General features: G+C 45.5%; 2 protein-coding genes across 3 annotated transcripts in view; one reads left to right on the forward strand and one right to left on the reverse strand.

Moving 5' to 3' along the window:
- Positions 1–445: 445 nt before the first annotated feature.
- kcnv1 (potassium voltage-gated channel modifier subfamily V member 1) lies at positions 446–12,188 on the reverse strand. Its single transcript, XM_033980829.2, has 5 exons — positions 11,926–12,188; positions 9,952–10,327; positions 7,318–7,615; positions 4,010–4,335; positions 446–634 (listed from the first exon to the last, which is right to left on the reverse strand). The coding sequence occupies exons 1-5, from the start codon at positions 12,186–12,188 to the stop codon at positions 446–448; spliced, it is 1,452 nt and encodes a 483-aa protein (XP_033836720.2).
- A 5,215-nt stretch (positions 12,189–17,403) lies between these two features.
- The window catches only part of tspan13a (tetraspanin 13a), a 260,320-nt gene continuing 258,241 nt past the window's right edge, over positions 17,404–19,482 (forward strand). Inside the window, exon 1 of one of the 2 annotated variants that reach the window (XM_033980793.2) lies at positions 17,404–17,509. In XM_033980793.2, the coding sequence (XP_033836684.2) occupies positions 17,411–17,509 (99 nt within the window). In that variant the 5' untranslated portion in view covers positions 17,404–17,410. The remainder of the gene's footprint in view (positions 17,510–19,482) is intronic. The other variant, XM_055228036.1, reaches the window with a different exon arrangement.

A 19,482-nucleotide genomic window follows, 5' to 3' on the forward strand; every position in this document is an offset into this window, starting at 1 on the left:
ATTATCTCTGTTGGCGATTATCACGATTATAAAACATGTCCCATGAACGATTATTGTTGGCCCTTCTTACCACGATAAACGATATTGTTTATTGTCACATCTACTGCTGTCACTGCTGTACTCAGACTGTGGCTCTGCTCTGAGCACCAGGGGCGTGCTCAGGGTCCTACACGGGGACCTGTTCAACTTATTTTTTATTTTATATCGTAAGTGATTAAATTTCTACCAATCATTGTAATAAAAAAAAAAACAACAAAAATAACCCCATGTAATTACAATTAACATCACTGCCTTATTAAAAATAGCCAAAAGCATAAGCATCAATTGGTATAAAAAAATGCCTTTTTTTTTTTTTTTTTTCCTGAATCGTCACAATCCGAAGGCTGGTCCAAACCAATAAGTCCAGGGCTTATTCAGGTTTATTCAGGCCTGGTGTAGCGCACATTCACCACCAGAGGGCTCCATCGTTAGCGCTGCTGCGGGTGCTCGCTCTTTCTCTCCCCCTCAGTCTCATCAGCTCCAGGACGTTCGAGGCGTAAACGTCCCTCAGGTTTAGCCCCGCCTCTGACCCGCCCACCGAGCCCCGAGCCAGTCGTTTCATCATCTCGCCGTGACGCAGCGCCGCCTCCTTCACCTGGAAACAAGGTCACAATGATTCAGTATTGTCTCCCGTCTGAATCCTGCATGGAGTTTCCCGGTTCAATTAGACCTGTTTTGTAAACTGGACTTTTCAGATCTTTAATCATGTTCTAGTGGTTTTCTTCTCATTGAGCCTCTGAAGTTGTATTTGTAGTGATTCATGTTTGAGTAATCTTTATTCTTCTGTTTTCAAGATGTTATTGCTCAGATCTGCATTATTTACAAATAAAACCTCATTATTTACAAATAAAACCTCATTATTTACAAATAAAACCTCATTATTTACAAATAAAAACCAAATTTATTTACAAATAAAACCAAATTTATCTACAAATAAAACCACATTTCTCTCTCCTCGGATGAACAGGTCAGTTCTTCTCATTGATTCTGCAGAAATCCTCCACGTTTTTCAGTCTTGTGATATTTTTGTCCTTTCTCTTGTCCTCATAAGCAGCCATATTTGTTTTGATACGGTCAGACCATGCATGTCACTGATTGGCCAATCCACCTGTCAATCACAAGTATTAGAAAAGTGTGTGTTCTGGATCTCAGGTAAACTTATAGACCTCAGTCACTGCCAGCAAATACATTTGGAAAACTTTTAAAATCTCTATTGATTTAACACACTAGTCCAGTGGTTCTTAACCTTGTTGGAGGCACTGAACCCCACCAGTTCCATATGCACATTCACCGAACCCTTCTTTATTGAAAAATAAAATATGATTTTTTTTTTTCAAATTCAAGACATATGTTTGTTTTACTGGTGCACAAAATGAACCGTGCATTAACATCACTGTGTTCAAAGAATAAAACCAGTACAATGCATAAACTCACAACAAATTACATACATACCTTTTCACAAAGACATGACCTTTTTTAATACTACCACACTGAAATTATTTAAATTTTTAACCTTATGTATTCCAATAATGAACTTATTGTATTTATGCTATTTATTCTTTTTAACATTTTAACACATATCCATCACCTAATTTCCACCTAATAAGGCTGGAATAATAATGAATATTTACTGCAAATCAGTGACTTCTGCTGTTGCCTTTGAGAGACCAGTTCAGAAATGCATGGCTTCACCTTGGCAAGTGCCACTCTCATGTCATTTTCACAGCAAAGTCTGTTCCTTTTCTTCATTTTTATGTCCAGCATTCTCGAAAAGGATTGCTTGCAAAGATTTGTTGTAACAAACAGTATAAAAATTTCCAGGGCTTTCCTAGCAATAACAGGATACCTTGTCATTTGTCGACACCAAAACGTTCAAAGTGTTGTTGCTGAGAGCTGCTGTTGAACCTGGCTCTGCTGAATTTCAATGATTTCGTCGAGGTATTCATCATTGACATCTGCTGTCTCAACACCAAACATGAACGGCTGTCTCACCCATGCTGGATATGACTCTCTTGTAGGGAAGTATCCGTTGAGAGACTTTCCAAGCTCATCTAAGTGCTTGCTTCAGTTCCGTGGTTACAGAAATGTCTCCGATTCCAGACACATCTTCGATCTTACTTACACAGTCGTCCAGCAAGGGAAAGTTTGCAAAGTTATTGTTCTCTGTTCGTCGTTTCCATAACGGTAGCTTTTTTTTGAAAAGCCTTCAGGTTTTCTTCCGCTTCGATGATGTTGACTCCACCGTCCTGCATCTGCTGATTGAGATTATTGGGAGCTGAGAATATATCAGCCACGTACGCTAAAATGAGAATGAACTTAGAATTTTTGAAGCAATCTGCATGACGATGTTGTTGCTCTTGCAAAAACAGGGCTACTTCCACACGCATGACAAAAACGCGACTCAGCACCTGTCCCGGGATAACCATCGAACGTTAGAATGGTACAGAAGCACCTCGAATTCAGAGCCCAGGTCTTTACACAGTTCACTGAAGATGCGGTGCCTCAGTGCACTATTTCACACATAGTTCACACATTCCACTACAATTTTTAATACTTCTGTCATTTCTGGAGGCAGGGTTTTTGTTGCCAACGCATGCCTATACAAAATACAATTTGTAACAATGATGTGTGGTGCATCGGCTTTCACTAGCGCACCAAAACCAGACTTTCTTCCCAACATGACTGTAGCGCCATCCGTACAAACTGCAGAAACCATATCCCACGAAAGATTGTTGTCTCTGAAGAAGTCATCCACAAGTTTCTTCACATCGGCTGCCTTAGTTGTTGTTGTAAGAGGCTTAGACAATAAAAAATCTTCCTTTATGTCGTCTTTCACATAGCGCACACATACAGCAAGCAATTAGAAAAGTCTGTGGTCTCCTCGAGTTGGAGGCTGAATTTTGCCAGGCTTGAAATTAGATCTGAAACTACTTGAGCCAAGATGTCTTTGCTCATGTCCTCTATTCTGTCACTGATGGTGTCATTTGAAAGAGGAATTTGGGATAATTTAACTTCGGCCGCTTTTCCTAGCATCAGATTTGCCATCTTCAACACAGCTGGTTTTATGAGTGTTTCACCAGTGGTGTGTGGTTTGCCCTGCTTTGCGATTAGGTAAGCAACTTCGTACGATGCTGTGAGGATCGGCCTGTCGATGGGTACAAAGCCAAGAGCAGGCAGAGTAGCCTTTTCATCAAATCTGTCTCTCTTCACCTTGAATTCAGCAAGTGTTGTGTTCTTGTATTTCACATCTCCATGCAGGTTAAGGAAGTGTTCCTTTAGTTTTGCCAGTACTAGACTAGAATTGCTTAACTTGGCATTGCAAATCATGGAGATCGGACTCTGACTCCCATCACGTTCCATTATATATGTGAATCCATGTTGTACATATTTGTCTGACCACTTTCTTTTTTTGCTCGACATAGTTAGTATGGATTAAAACAATAACCCTTAAGCATCGGATGATATCATCGCCAATAGATTTGCGGTTGCAGACTTTCCATTATCGTAACTCTGCAACTAATTGTGCTCTCATGTAAATTCAAACGGCGTCTCAAACCAAAGACATGGGGCTCTTTAAATATGTTACTGTCATTACGGTAATGTGCTTCCGTGGTCCCTAGAAGATGTCCAATCAGAGCGCAGTTGTCGCCGGGATCCTCCCAGTCAATGCCGGGGCAACACTGTGTCTCATGCCGTGTCTCAATTCACCAAAGTGCCCTTAAATGCGCCGTTCGAACAGCGCATTTAAGTCGGGCAGGTACTTCGATAGGCACATTGAAGGGTGCATTTGTCGAATTGGGACACGGCCGACGTCTGGAGACGTTCGCAGTCCGCGAATCATCTGAGTGAACCCAGGTTAAGAACCACTGCACTAGAAATGTACTTGACTAAAAAGGGGGCATGGCAAAAGCACTCAAAAGCTCCTGAGTGACAGGTTTATGTTTACCTTGAGTGACAGGTGCATGTTTACCTTGAGTGACAGGTAGCAGACGGAGAAGCGCTCGTTGATGATGGCGATGGGCAGGGCGAGGATGAGGATTCCGGACAGGATACAGATGAAGGCCAGGATCTTCCCGAGCGCCGTGTCCGGTCTGATATCTCCATATCCCACCGTGGTCATGGAGGTCGTGGCCCACCACCATGCGGCCGGAACACTGTCGAAGGTGGAGCCCGGAACGTCGCGCTCCAGGGAGAAGAGCACAGTAGAAAAGAGCGAGATTCCTACTCCAAGGAAAAGGAGCAGGAGCCCCACCTCCTCGTAGCACTGAGCGATGGTGAGACCCAAGGACTTCAGCCCTGGGACAGACACACACAGAGACACTGTTCCAGGTGAAAAAATAGTACGCGCAAAATTTCACACTACTTGAAAAGTAGTGTCCAGTGATGAGTCAATATAGACCACAATGCATTGCAAGAGTCTCAAAAATAACAGCACAGAGACAGGTCTTTAAATAAATGGTTATGGAGTAAAAGTACTAATGTTATCTTGTGATGTTGCCATTTACTTTAGCTTGAGCTGTTAAAGGAGTGAGATCTGGGTCTCTGATGTGGTCCTGGTCTGGCCTGGTCTGGTCCTGGTCTGGTCCTGGTCTAGTCGTGTTCTGGTCCTTGTCTGGTCTGGTCTGGTCTTGGTCCTGGTCTGGCCTGGTCTTGGTCTGCTCTTGGTCTGGTCCTGGTCTTGTCCTGGTCTGGTCCTGGTCTGGTCTTGGTCTGGTCCTGGTCTGGTCCTGGTCTGGTCTTGGTCTGGTCCTGGTCTGGTCCTGGTCTGGTCTTGGTCTGGTCCTGGTCTGGTCCTGGTCTGGTCTTGGTCTGGTCCTGGTCTGGTCTTGGTCTTGGTCTGGTCCTGGTCTGGTCCTGGTCTGGTCCTGGTCTGGTCTGGTCCTGGTCTGGTCCTGGTCTGGTCTGGTCTTGGTCTTGGTCCTGGTCTGGCCCTGGTCTGGTCCTGGTCTGGTCCTGGTCTGGTTCTGGTCTGGTCCTGTTCTGGTCCTGGTCTGGTCCTGGTCTGGTCCTGGTCTGGTCTGGTCTTGGTCCTGGTCTGGTCATGGTCTGGTCCTGGTCTGGTCCTGGTCTGGTCCTGGTCTTGTCCTGGTCTGGTCCTGTTCTGGTCCTGGTCTGGTCTTGGTCTTGGTCTTGGTCCTGGTCTTGGTCTGGTCCTGGTCTGGTCCTGGTCTGGTCTGGTCCTGGTCTGGTCCTGGTCTTGGTTTGGTCTGGTCCTGGTCTTGGTCTGGTCCTGGTCTTGTCCTGGTCTGGTCCTGGTCTTGGTCTGGTCTGGTCTGGTCTGGTCCTGGTCTTGGTCTGGTCCTGGTCTTGTCCTGGTCTGGTCCTGGTCTTGGTCTGGTCTGGTCCTGGTCTGGTCCTGGTCTGGTCCTGTTCTGGTCCTGGTCTGGTCCTGGTCTGGTCTTGGTCCTGGTCTGGTCATGGTCTGGTCCTGGTCTGGTCTTGGTCCTGGTCTGGTCATGGTCTGGTCCTGGTCTGGTCATGGTCTGGTCCTGGTCTGGTCATGGTCTGGTCCTGGTCTGATCCTGGTCTGATCCTGGTCTTGGTCCTGGTCTGGTCCTGGTCTGGTCTGGTCTTGGTCTTGGTCCTGGTCTGGTCTGGTCCTGGTCTTGGTCTGGTCCTGGTCTTGGTCTGGTCTGGTCCTGGTCTTGTCCTGGTCTGGTCCTGGTCTTGGTCTGGTCTGGTCTGGTCCTGGTCTGGTCCTGGTCTTGGTCTGGTCTGGTCCTGGTCTTGTCCTGGTCTGGTCCTGGTCTTGGTCTGGTCCTGTTCTGGTCCTGTTCTGGTCCTGGTCTGGTCCTGGTCTGGTCTTGGTCCTGGTCTGGTCTTGGTCTGGTCCTGGTCTGATCCTGGTCTGATCCTGGTCTTGGTCCTGGTCTGGTCCTGGTCTGGTCTGGTCTGGTCCTGGTCTGGTCATGGTCTGGTCCTGGTCTGGTCATGGTCTGGTCCTGGTCTGATCCTGGTCTGATCCTGGTCTGATCCTGGTCTGATCCTGGTCTGGTCCTGGTCTGGTCCTGGTCCTGGTCTGGTCATGGTCTGGTCCTGGTCTGGTCATGGTCTGGTCCTGGTCTGGTCATGGTCTGGTCCTGGTCTGATCCTGGTCTGATCCTGGTCTTGGTCCTGGTCTGGTCCTGGTCTGGTCATGGTCTGGTCCTGGTCTGGTCATGGTCTGGTCCTGGTCTGATCCTGGTCTGATCCTGGTCTGATCCTGGTCTGGTCCTGGTCTGGTCCTGGTCCTGGTCTGGTCATGGTCTGGTCCTGGTCTGGTCATGGTCTGGTCCTGGTCTGGTCATGGTCTGGTCCTGGTCTGATCCTGGTCTGATCCTGGTCTTGGTCCTGGTCTGGTCCTGGTCTGGTCATGGTCTGGTCCTGGTCTGGTCATGGTCTGGTCCTGGTCTGATCCTGGTCTGATCCTGGTCTGATCCTGGTCTGGTCCTGGTCTGGTCCTGGTCCTGGTCTGGTCATGGTCTGGTCCTGGTCTGGTCATGGTCTGGTCCTGGTCTGGTCATGGTCTGGTCCTGGTCTGATCCTGGTCTGATCCTGGTCTTGGTCCTGGTCTGGTCCTGGTCTGGTCCTGGTCTGGTTCTCTGTGTGGTGTATTCATTATTAATCTCCATGGTGACCTAGTTCTTTCAGATCTCAGAGTCGGACATGATTTTAAAAGCTCAGCTCCTGTGTTAACCACTCTGCCGCCGCTCCCTGTGTCTCTGAGGATCTTTCACTCTCTTTCCCTCCTCTCATGTCGTCTCTCTTTCCCCCTCCCCTTCCTGTATCTCCCCTTTCTCTATTTCTCCCTCTCTTTCTATCTCTGCTCTCTCTATTTCTGTCCTCTCTCTACCTCTCTCTCTCTGCCCTCTTTCTCTACCCTCTCTCTCTCTGTACCTCTACCCCTTTTCTCCTTCTTTCTTTCTCCCTATCTCTTCTTTCCCTGTCTCTTCTTTCCCTCTCTTCTGTCTCTCGTCTCTTCTGTCTGGTGCTGTTATAAATATCTAAAGTGTTGATTTGCTCCAGAAATGTCAGGACTGAGGAAGGTCTCAGAGGAGTCTGGACTAAACCAGGACTAAACCAGGACTAAACCAGGACTAAACCAGGACTAAACCAGGACTAAACCAGGACTAAATCAGGACTAAACCAGGATTAAACCAGGACTAAACCAGGACTAAACCAGGACTAAACCAGAATTAAACCAGGACTGAATCAGGACTGAATCAGGACTAAACCAGGTCTAAACCAGGACTGAACCAGATCAGTGCCTCAGATGCCCTCCCGTGTGTCAGTTTGTACCTGTCAGGTGTCTCCCGAGCTTGAGCATGCGCAGTGACCTGAGGAGCCGTAGCACCTGCACCACTCGGCCCATGTTCTCCAGCTCGGAGCTCCCCCCGTGTAGCAGCTCCACAGCGGAGGTCACGTAGAAGGGGAGCACGGCGAGGAGGTCTATGAGGTTCTGAATGCCGAGGCTGAAGCGGCATTTGTCCCTCACACAGAGGAACCGAACCAGCAACTCCAAAGAGAACCAAGCCACACACACGTACTCCACAACATCCAACAGAGAAGACACGCCCACAGCTTGTCCCAGCTCCGTCTGCAAGACACACAGAGCTACTGAGGGTCAAGGTTCAGAGGTCAATTGGCTCTGTGCACAACATCAGACAGCTCCATTCAGAGGGACAGACAGCACGAGCATTTCTGTTACAGAGTCGCACTAAAATCAATAAATCCTCACAAATCAGGCAGTGGACAGGGAGGTTGGTTAAGGGTTAGAGGTTAGAGGTTAGGGGTTAGTGGGTTAGGGGGTTAGTGGTTAAGGGGATAGGTGTTAGTGGTTAGGGGGTTAGGGATTAGTGTTTAGGGGTTAGGTGGATAGGGGTTAGTGGTTTGAAGGTTAAAGGTTAGGGGGTTAGGGGGGTAGTGGTTAGGGGTTAGGGGGTTAGGAGTTAGTGGGGTTAGGGGTCAGGGGTTAGTGGGTTAGGGTTTAAAGGTTAGGGGATTAGAGTTTAGGGGTTAGGGGGTTAAAGGTTAGGGGGTTAGGGGTTAGAGGGTTAGGGTCAGACAGTGGACAGGGAGCTGCGGGTGGATGTCACTGACCACATGTTAAACGTGTCCACTGCCTGACCCCTGACCTGTACTTTCCTGTGAAATATCCAAAAGGTAAATTCACAAATGTTGAACCTGATCATTTCTATGAGTGACTAGAGCCATGACCTCACTGTTACAACACAAACCTGCATTTCAACTAGATTAACTTCACCTGCTCCATCTCTATTAAATATGACAGGCCTGTAGAATGTTCTCATGTCGTCTGAATCACACACACCTGCATCTGAAAAGTAACACAAATCCACTCTGATGTGTGTCTGTGTGTTTATACAGAGGGATGTCAATCTGGGCTCCAGTCCCTCCACTGCGCCTCCAGACACAACCATGATCGTCCAATCAGATTACTTTATTTCCTTGAAATGGAGGAGCTCATTGGAGTTTAGTGCTTCTCATTGATTCTGTAGAAATCTGCCATGTTTTTCTGTCCCCTCTAATATTTTTGTCCTTTCTTTTTTCCTTTTAAATATGGAAGATCATTTGTTCCATCTGTTTTAGAATTTTAAATACCACAGATTGTTTCACTTTGTATTGTTTAACTCTGAAAAAACATGTTGAAGTATTTTTATTCAGATTATTAGCTCCTGAAATTTTAAGTATTCATTTTCAATGTGTTTTGAAAATTCAAAATGACAAATTCATCTTTTAAATATCCAGTACAAATATTTTCAAGGGAGTAAAATTTGCAGTAAAAATGTTCATAGCAAAGATCCAAGATGCCAAGGCCTAAGCAATTGATCCTGAGCGAAACAATCTAACTTAGTAACAACCAGGAAAAGCTGTAGAGAATCGATCTGATTGGTCAGAATTAGCCTCATCAAAACCTCATTTCTTTGGTTCCTTGACTATAAGCCCCGCCCACAGAAGAGAAACACCAACAGGAAACAACCTCAGTCCTCCTCAGTCTGACATGATCGATTGCTTTTGCCTTGGGATTTTGGATCTTGGCTGCAAAATTATTCACTGGGAATTTCACACTTGGAATTTGAAGTGTTGAATCTGAGCCTTTGTTGTAGTATTTGTGTTGAATATATAAAAGCACATTGAAATGCAGAATATAAACAATTCAAACATCATTTTTGAAGTTAACTTTTTAAGTTAAAAAATCTGAAATTCAGCAGCGTATAAAATTCTAAATCTGATGAAACAAATGATCTTCCATACGTAAGCAGCCATATTTGTTTTGAAACGGGCATACCATGCAGATCCCTGATTGGCTAATACAACTGTCAATCATATCAATCTGAACTCTGGGAGATTCACAGTGTCACCTGCCCAGAAGTACCCACACTGTAGCATGTGCTCATCTGGTGCTACCACAGCTGAAGGAAAGGACACGTCCATGGATTTAATACATTCAAATGTCCTGTATTACACAAAAGTGACTCTTGTGAACTTTAAGTCATGTTATAACGCTGTAACCTCCTCAAAACATGGAGTTATGTTTTGTTTCATTCACACATGTTTGAGTAACTCTTTATTATTATTCTGCCTACATCTCCAAAGCTCAAAATGTTGCATCCACCTTGTGATGTCATGAAGTGGTAGCTTTCAAGTTAACATCTTGAGTACCTTACCTTTACCTTTAGTTCAGTAGAGATTGGCAATTTCAGGGCTGAAATCATCCAGATTATTCCAGAGAAGGTATATGGAGTTCCAAAACACAGTGGAGCATGACATCACAAAGTGGAACAGAGTGTTTTCTGTTTGAGAGAAGAACTTATCCTAAATACACAGGGTTTGTGTGTTAAATGTGTGAACGAAACAAAACACAACTCCAGGTGAAATAGTGTAATATGGGCCCTTTAATATAAACAATCTGACCTCTCCCAGGTCCAGGGACATCAGCACCATGTTGACCACAGACAGAACCACAAAGGTCATGGAGAAGGTCCCGTAAGTCTGGGCGGTCCGAGAAGAGTCCGGTTTCTCCAAAATGTCCCAAAGTCTGCGCCTGAACTCAGAGAAGACCACCCCCTCGAAGTCCTCCTCCTCGTTGTTTTGCAGGTCCTGGTTCAGATCCTGGTTCATATCCTCACTCAGGTCCCTCTGGTCTTTGCGTCTGTAGTATCGCTCTCTGCAGCAGCTCTGGATCTTGAGCTCGTCCAGGCCCCAGTACTGAAGCTCCTGGAGGAAGCACAGCTCACACAGCTCCTCATGAACATGGAGGTGCCCTGTGCGGTAAAAGTTCAGAATGTACCTGAGAAGACCAAAGACGAGAGGAATGTCACAAACATCCGCTCTGTTTCATCATCACTGTTTCACCTGAGGAGCACCAGGGCAGAGGATAAACCAAGTCCACCCTGTCCCTCTTTTATCCAGATGCCCTCCCTGTTACAACATGCATGTCTGGAGTGGGTGATGTGAGGCCAAAGGACAGGCAACTTACCAACTGTTTCACAGTCACTTCACAGTGATTATATTATGTAATATTTTGATTTATGGTTAAATTTTTATAGAAGAGTTTTTTTTTTTATTTATGGACAGAATTTCTAGGTGTAGCCAGAGGCTGGAGGGGGTGTGGGTCAGGGACCAGAGGTCCTCATCTCTGCTGTTTGCAGATGATGTTGTCCTGATGGCTTCTTCGAGCCAGGACCTGCAGCACTGGGGCAGTTTGCAGCCGAGTGTGAAGCGGCTGGGATGAGAATCAGCTCCTCCAAATCCGAGGCCATGGATCTTGACCAGAAAAGGTGGCACCCTCTCCGGGTGGGTGGTGAGTCTCTGCCTCAAGGGGAGCAGTTCAAGTATCTCGGGGTCTTGTTCACGAGTGAGGGAAGGATGGAGAGTGAGATTGACAGGTGGATCGGTGCAGCGTCTGCAGTGATGCGGTCGCTGTATCGGTCCATTGTGGTGAAGAAGGAGCTGAGTCCAAAGGCAAACCCTACCCTCACCCTAACTCACCCTACCCTCACCTATGGTCATGAGCTCTGGGCAATGACCAAAAGAACAAGACCGCGAATACAAGTGGTCGAAATGAGTTTCCTCCTCAGGGTGGCCGGGCGCACCCTTAGGGATAGGGTGAGGAGCTCAGTCACACGGGAAGAGCTTGGAGTAGAGCCGCTGCTCCTATGCGTCGAGAGGAGCACTTGAGGTGGGTCATCTGTTTAAGATGCACCCTGGATGCCTCCTTAGGGAGGTGTTCTGGGCATGTCCCACCAGGGGGAAGGCCCTGGGGAAGACCCAGGACACGCTGGAGAGACTATGTCTCTTGGCTGGCCTGCAAACACCTTGGGGTCCCACCGGAGGAGCTCGAGGACATGTCTGGGGTGGGAGAAGTCTGGGAGTCCCTGCTTAAACTGCTGCCCCCACGACCCAGCACCGGATAAGAGGAAGAAAATGGATGGATATTTTTTTAAGAGGCATTATGTAACTTTCCATTGGAATGTCAGCCACCTTCGATTGAAATTAGATTTCCAAAATGAAGATATCTTTGAGACTGTCACACCGTTGTACCTCTCATAGACTGCATAAAGAAGAGGACATTTGACATCACCCATAGTGTTCAGCTCCAAATGAAGCTCATGGAGGCTCACAGTTATAGCAGCAAATTTGGAGCCGAGTTTTGGAGTTCCATATTTGGAATTCTGACCGTGGGTATCATAGCCTCCTCACCTCCTGTTTGGAATGCGGAAGCTAGCAGGTTAGCTATGTCCATTTATATGTACAGTCTATGGTACCACTTCTGGACAAAGGAAAAATTACACTGGCAAAGCAATACATCTCCCAGAAACGTTCCATAGTGCCTCTTTAATCACTAAAATAACCTTGACAAACTCAGAATAGTAAAGCTGTGCTCACTGAAAGGTCTGTGAGTTTCTGTCGAAGAAGAACTCATTTTCCCTGAAGTCGTCGCAGAGGTCCAGAGCCTCCTCCGGGCAGAAGACCATTCTGCCCAGGCGCGTGTCCGGGAACGGAGCCAACATCTGGGCTGAGAGAGCAAAACGACTGCCCCCCACGTTCACCTGGAACACCTCCATAGGGGGCACTATGGAACTGCTGAGGAAGATGGAGGAAGCCGGTGAAGGAGGGGGTGAGGGGCTGTCCAGCAGGCACTGCGTCATACTGAGATAGACCTACAGGGGGAGACAGAGCGTCATAGAGACAGTCCGGGTTTGTTCCTGGTCCTGGCCTAAGTCAGGTCTAAGTCAGGTTTACAACAAATGTGAGTCAAATCTGGTTTTGTACTATAGACTTTATATATAAATGGACATAGCTAACTTGGTAACCTCTGCATTCCAAACAGGAAGTGATCATGGGCGCGCTTCCGGCTCCATCAACTCAGGCTCCAATTTACTTTCTATTGAAAATCCGTAGCCCCTTTCTCTGTAACTGCTGCAGTGAGCTTTGTCATTTTTGGTGTTAAAAAAGTTTGTATTAACCCGCTCTGCATGATCCTGGTGTTTTTATTTCATTATTTTGTCTGTAAATCATGACGTGAACATTAATAATAGACCAATCAGGTGCTAATGTTAGCAACAGGTTTGACTGACAGCAAGTGCCCTCTTGCTGCTAAAACATCACCTTCAAAAATGTTGCTCCTGATTGGCTCTTTGGTTGCAATGATACTCGCATCGGATTTCCAAATATGTAATTTGGCTCCAAATCCAGCGTCTGGAGCAGTTTTTAGATCATTAGGCGTGCGTTATCGTGTGAAGCTTCATGAAAGCACCTGCTCTGCTGTACTGTAGTGCAGTTGTAGTGCAACAGTCAAGTCTGCAAGTAACCCGCTCAAAGAGCTGTCTAACCTGCGGCAGGTGTAAAACAGTGTTATTCAACGCTTGAACCCACATCCTGCACATAGACTGTATAAAGAAGTGGAATAAGTGAGTGTAACGTCACCCACAGTGTTCAGATCCAGTCAAATGAAGCTCATCGAGGCTAAACGTTATAGTGGCCAATTTGGAGCCGAGTTCCATTTTTGGAATTCCAACCAAAGAGCCAATCAGGAGCAAGGTTGTTGAAGTTAATGCCCCTTCCCACCTGCCCCGCTGGTTTAGTAGTGCTTAGCAATGCTTTCAGTCAACGTTGTTGTTAACATTAGTAGGAGTGACCTCGGGGAAAGAAGGCATCTGATTTGTCTGTTATTAATGTTCATATCTCGATTTAGGGACAAAATAGTGAAATAAAAACCCCAGGATCATGTAGAGCGGGTTAATACAAACATTTAAGACCAAAATGACAAGTCTGACAGCAGCAATTACAGAGAGAGAGGACACAGTTTGTTATTATAAAGTGAATTGGAGCCAGAGTTGATGGAGCTGAAGCGCGCCCATGATCATTTCCTGTTTGGGACGAGGCGTCTAGCAGGTTAGCTATGTCCATTTATATATACAGTCTATGGTCCGGCCCTGTATTGGTTATAAATGAAGCATTACTCATGGTTCACACCTGGTTTAGTCCTGGTTTGGTCCTGACTTAGTCCTGATTTGGTCCTGATTCAATCCTGCTGAAGTCCTGTTCATTCCTGGTTTAGTCCCGGTTCTGTCCTGATTCAGTCCAGGTTTAGTCTTGGATTCTTCAGTGGATGTGGTGCCTGAGGACCTGTCCCAGTTTGGAATGTGTGAATATTTCATCCCCCCCACCCCCCACCCCCTCTTTGTCCCTCTCTGTCTTTTATGAATGGACAAAAAAAAAAAGTTTTTGTGAGTGAAACGTTTTAATCAAAGCAAACACAGATTGTTGGATTATTTCATCTGGGAAAACATTTATATCAACTAATCCTGAGAGATTTACATAGATCTGGTTTAGTCCTGGTCTAGTCCTGGTCTAGTCCTGGTTTAGTTCTAAGCTAGTCTATTTCTTACCTTGACTTCAGCTAATTCCTAATGCTGGTTTACTCCTTGGTTTAGTACGGATTTAGACCTGTTTTGGTCCTGGTTCAGTCCTCTTCTATTCCAGGTCTAGTCCTGCTTTAGTCCTGGTTTAGTCCTGCTTTAGTTCATTTCTTACCTTGAGTTTAGCAGACACAGTTCAGTCCTGGTTCAAATCCAGTTTTCTTCAAATGAAAAAAAAAAATCCATACTTTTCCATTTTTTCCATTTGTCCAAAAATCCTCAGGTCAGGAGGTCATGTGACTACGGACAGGTACAAACAGGAACACGCAGATACAGACAGGAGCAGACTGGAGCGCTCTGTGTCTGTGGTTTTGTGAAGGAGGAGAGGAGCTGGTCTGTGGAGATGTAGTGAGAGAGAGAGAGAGAGAGAGAGAGAGAGAGAGAGAGAGAGAGAGAGAGAGAGAGAAAGAGAGAGGAGGGGCAGAGAGGTGACGGAGGGATAGACAGAGAGAGGGGAGGAGAGAGACAGGACTAAACCAGGAGAGAACCGGGACTAAACCAGGTCTAATTTCTACTCCACTTTCTGCTCCACTTCCACTGTCACATCTTTGCTCATACAGCTCCACCTCCTGTTTATCTCTAGTACAGTCCCCTTTAATCACATCTTGGTGTCACTGAACACTGTGCTTGTCCTGGTTCAGTCCTGATTTAGTCTATCTCTGAAAGGACTAAACCAGGACTGAACCAGGAGTAGCAGGGGTTTTAGTCCCAGCAGCACCTCCCATCACCTCCCCTGCCCATAGATCAGCCTTGAGTCCCCATTGCTACATCTACTCCCTCTAGGGACTCTTCACTCTCCTTTTCCTTCCCACCTTCACCCACGGCCCTTCCCAACATCTAGAAAGCCTCATCAGATCAGGAATTAAGATGGCGTCACTCACACCTAATATAGTGTGATCGAGAGTTCTGGCATCAACTACACTAAACTCTTCCCTGTACCCACCTATCCCCCCTCGTCTTTCACCCAAACTTCCCCTGCTTCCTCACCCACGCTCCACCCCTGCTCCACCTCCTCTGCCACCACCTGGTCCCTCATCCAAACTGAGATGCTTTCAGTCGTATGCACAGACTTTGATGGTTTAGTCATTACAGGTGATTTTAATGTACATGTGGATAATGTGTTTGACAGAAACACTAAAGAGCTCAATTCTGTCCTTGAAACCTTTGGTCTGACTCAGCATGTCAGCGAGTCCACCCACAACAGAGGACACACTCTGGACCTGCTCATTACAAAAGGACTAAATATGTCAAATGTCAGTGTGGTGGATGTTGCTCTGTCTGATCATTTCTGTGTCTTTTTTGACCTGTCTGTTATTCCCAAACCAGAGGCTGGTCCTGCAGTTGTTCAAAGGAGACACATAAATGATAAAACAGGTGCCCTGTTCATGGAAATGATGCACTTTGAAAATGCCTCATGTTCTAATGTTGATGATTTGTTGAACTCTTTGACTTTGAGTGTTTTGAATGTTCTGGACACCATTGCCCTGATGAAGGTTCAAATGGTTAAAGATAAGCAGAAAGCACCATGGAGGAATGATGACTCGGTCAGGGCACAGAAAAGGGAGTGACAGAGGGCCGAGCGGGAATGGAGCAAGTCAAAGCTCCAGGTTCATTTTGAGATTTACAGAGAAAAGATGCACATGTACAACCACAGTTTATGTAGAACAAGGCAAAGATATTTACTGACATTACTGGAAGCTGCAGTAGCAACTCTCATGTCCTGTTTGGAACAGTAAACAGATTAACAAACCCTCCAGCTGTGCTCCTGTTAGAAGTAATTTCCACATCTAAGTGCAATGAGTTTGCAGTATTTTACAAGGTTACAAGGTTCAGGACATTAAAAATGACATCATTTCCAAACACTTAGAGCTGACTCACTTTGCTCCTGTAACTGATAAAACTGTCCAAGAGATCATCACCAGTCTGAGTTCATCTACATGCTGCCTTGATGTGTTACCCACTAAATTTCTAAAGTCTGTGCTCAACAGTTTGCTGTCACCACTCACTCACATAGTTAATATGTCACTTCAATCTGGAACATTCCCGAGAGCTTTGAAAACTGCAGTTATCAAGCCTCTCCTAAAGAAGAGCAGTCTTGATGCCACAATATTGAAAAATTATTGACCAATCTCAAATCTATCATTTTTAGACAAAGTCCTTGAAAAAGTAGTTTACCAACAACTTATTAACTTTCTCCAAATGAACAACTCTTTTGGTGTTTTCCAGTCAGGTTTTAGACCCCACCACGGGTCAATCCTGGGACCCCTGTTGTTCACCACTACATGCTGCCATTAGGCCAGTTAATACGCAGCAATAATGTGTCCTACCACAACTCTGCAGATGACACTCAGATCTATGTCTCACTGCAGCAGGTGAATATGGACCAGTGGATTCACTCACTGCATCCAACAGATCAGTGTGTGGATGTGAAACAACTTTCTCCAGATAAACTCAGACAAGACTGAAGTCGTCATCTTTGGCCACAGAAACATAGAGAAAGTGTCAGCAGTCACCTCCAGTCTCTCTCTCTAAAACCTTCAAATCAGGGTAGAAATCTAGAGGTAATACTGGACTCAGACTTGAACTTTAACAGCCACATTAAATCAATAACATCTGCAGCTTTTTATCACCTAAAAACAATGCAAAAATCGAAGTTGCACTGTCAAACCCAGACTTATAAAGACTAGACTTATAGAGGCCTGCTCACTGGCCTCTCCAAACGAGCCATAAGACATCTGCAGTACATCCAGAACACTGCTGCTCGGGTCCTAACTAGAACCAGCTCCTGGCTCCTGTGGCTCAGAGAATAGACTTTAAAGCAGCTCTGTGTGAACAAGTCTCTCCATGGACAGCACCAAAGAACATCTCCCACATGAGCCACATGAACCGTCTCACATGAGGAGGACTGAACCAGGACTAAACCAGGACTAAACCAGGACTAAACCAGGACTAAACTAGGACCAAACATGGGGAATCAGCGTTTCAGTTTTATGCAGGTAAAACCTGGAACAGTCTTCCTGAAGATGTGACACAGGCCTCGACTTTGACAATGTTTAAATCCAGGTTAAAAACAGTTCTGTTTATCTGTGCATGTGACTGAAAGGTTTTAACTCTGCACTTTTCTCCTTTAATGTTTATTTTATGATGATTATTTATGTTTTGATTTGTTGTATTGTTATTTTAATGTCTTTCTGTAAAGCACTTTAAATTACTGTGTGTACCAGTTGTGCTATATAAATAAACTTGTCTTGCCTTGATATTAGGTTTTTTTTTTTTTAAAACTCTAAGGGGAAAAGAGTGGAAAATGTACCTCCGGAGCCTGAACAGGGGGTCACTGTTGAGCTCCGTTTTTTGACAGGACCGCACTGACCAATCACAGCAGAAACCTGGGACACCTGGCCCCGCCCCTTCAGGTGTGCTCTTCCGCGGAGCAGGAGCAGGCGCCATAGATGCGTGCACGAGCCGCGCGCCAGTCTCACTGTGTCGTCATGATGTGCGGCTACTACTGCACTAAACACAGCCTGACCGCGCTCAACGTGCTCTACGTGGTGAGTACAGCTGCTTTTCAAAGTCTTGCACATGAAAATATGAGGATTAGGCAGATTTTTTCGGGTAAAAAAGCTGCAGTTTAAATGAATCTCTTCACTTAAACTGCCGCAGCTGTAGTGGCGCAGGTGCCTGATTAGGAGCGCGTTGGTTTCTCCTGTAAAGTTGAACTGTGCCATAGATATTACGCGCTCAAAGAAACATGAGTTTCCTTAAAGCTGTATGTGCCTCCAACAAAGACAGGTTAAATAAACACATGTGAGTTTAGAAGGAAGAGGGAGGAGGGACAGCAGGAGCTGAACTGGTTTGAATATGAGGAAAACAAAAGAAAAGTATTGTGCAAAATAACCAGAGTGTTTAGAGTATCCAAAAATGTACTCAAGAGTAACAGTACCTCAAAATACTATTACTCAAGTAGAAGTAGAAAAGTATTACTTGAGTAAGAGTAACGGTGAGGACATAATATCAGATTTATAATTTAAAGTTAATGTAATTTTAAGGAGAAAACATAAAAAAAGTTATTTTCAGACACAAAAATGAGCCACACTGAATCACATCTGAAGGAGCTGCAAGAAACACAAATGTTCAAATCATTTCATGTTGTCGACATAAAACTCTAGTCACTTTAGACTCACAGAGGGAAGTGGAACACAACTTTTACTCAAGTAAGAGTACTGTTACACTGTAATATTATACTTCAATACTATACTATTCTATATACTATTTTATTTCAATAAAAATATTACTAAAGTAGGAGTAAAAGTATGCTGGTAGAAATGTACTCTGAAAAGTACGATTTCTTTAAAAAGTTCTCATTTAAATGTAACTGAGTAAATGTAGTGGAGTACCCCCACCTCTGAAAGTAACTATAAAGACATGACTGTGGTGTGTTAAAGCTCGGGTTTTGCATATTTATTGGTTGAAGCTGAATATTGATGCGGTTTGCAGTTTTGTCTTGTTTGTATGTGTGTGTGTTTACCTGTGTTTGGTGTTTTTTGTGTTCATTTTTGTTTGTTTGTCTTGTCTGTTTTTGTGCAGTAAAATGTGGGCTGATTGTGAGCTGCTGTGTGTAAACTGTTGTCTTGACATAAGGAAAGTTTGTGCCTGTGTTACTCCTGTTACTGTGTTACTCTGTGTGACTGTGTTCCTCTGTGTTACGCTTGTTCCTCTGTGTTACGCTTGTTCCTCTGTGTTACGCTTGTTCCTCTGTGTTACCGGGTTACGCTTGTTCCTCTGTGTTACTGTGTTCCTCTGTGTTACTGTGTTCCTCTGTGTTACTGTGTTACGCTTGTTACTCTGTGTGGCTGTGTTCCTCTGTGTGGCTGTGTTCCTCTGTGTTACTGTGTTCCTCTGTGTTACTGTGTTCCTCTGTGCTACTGTGTTCCTCTGTGCTACTGTGTTACGCTTGTTACCCTGTGTTACTGTGTTCCTCTGTTACTGTGTTACGCTTGTTACTCTGTGTTACTGTGTTCCTATGTGTGGCTGTGTTCCTATGTGTGGCTGTGTTCCTCTGTGTCACTGTGTTCCTCTGTGTCACTGTGTTCCTCTGTCACTGTGTTCCTCTGTGTCACTGTGTTCCTCTGTGTCACTGTTCCTCTGTGTTACTGTGTTACGCTTGTTACCCTGTGTTACTGTGTTCCTCTGTGACTGTGTTCCTCTGTGTCACTGTGTTCCTCTGTGACTGTTCCTCTGTGTGACTGTGTTCCTCTGTATTACTCTGTTGCTGTAACACAGAAACACAGTCACACAGAGTAATACTGTGTGTTACTGTCACACTGTGTGTGACTGTGACTCTGTGTTACTGCAGGCTGTGATGAACACACTCAGCAGCTGAACTGGTCTAAATAAAAACGAGCACATCTACAAGTTAAACTATGATGATGCAGTGCAGTGGTTAGAGCTTGGGATGGGAGACCACAGGATGGTGCCACAGTGGGGCCGCAGTCGCTCTAGTACTGCACTCTGTTGTTGTCTC

Source organism: Periophthalmus magnuspinnatus, chromosome 16 (genome assembly GCF_009829125.3).
Source record: "Periophthalmus magnuspinnatus isolate fPerMag1 chromosome 16, fPerMag1.2.pri, whole genome shotgun sequence".
Taxonomy (NCBI): Eukaryota; Metazoa; Chordata; class Actinopteri; order Gobiiformes; family Gobiidae; genus Periophthalmus; species Periophthalmus magnuspinnatus.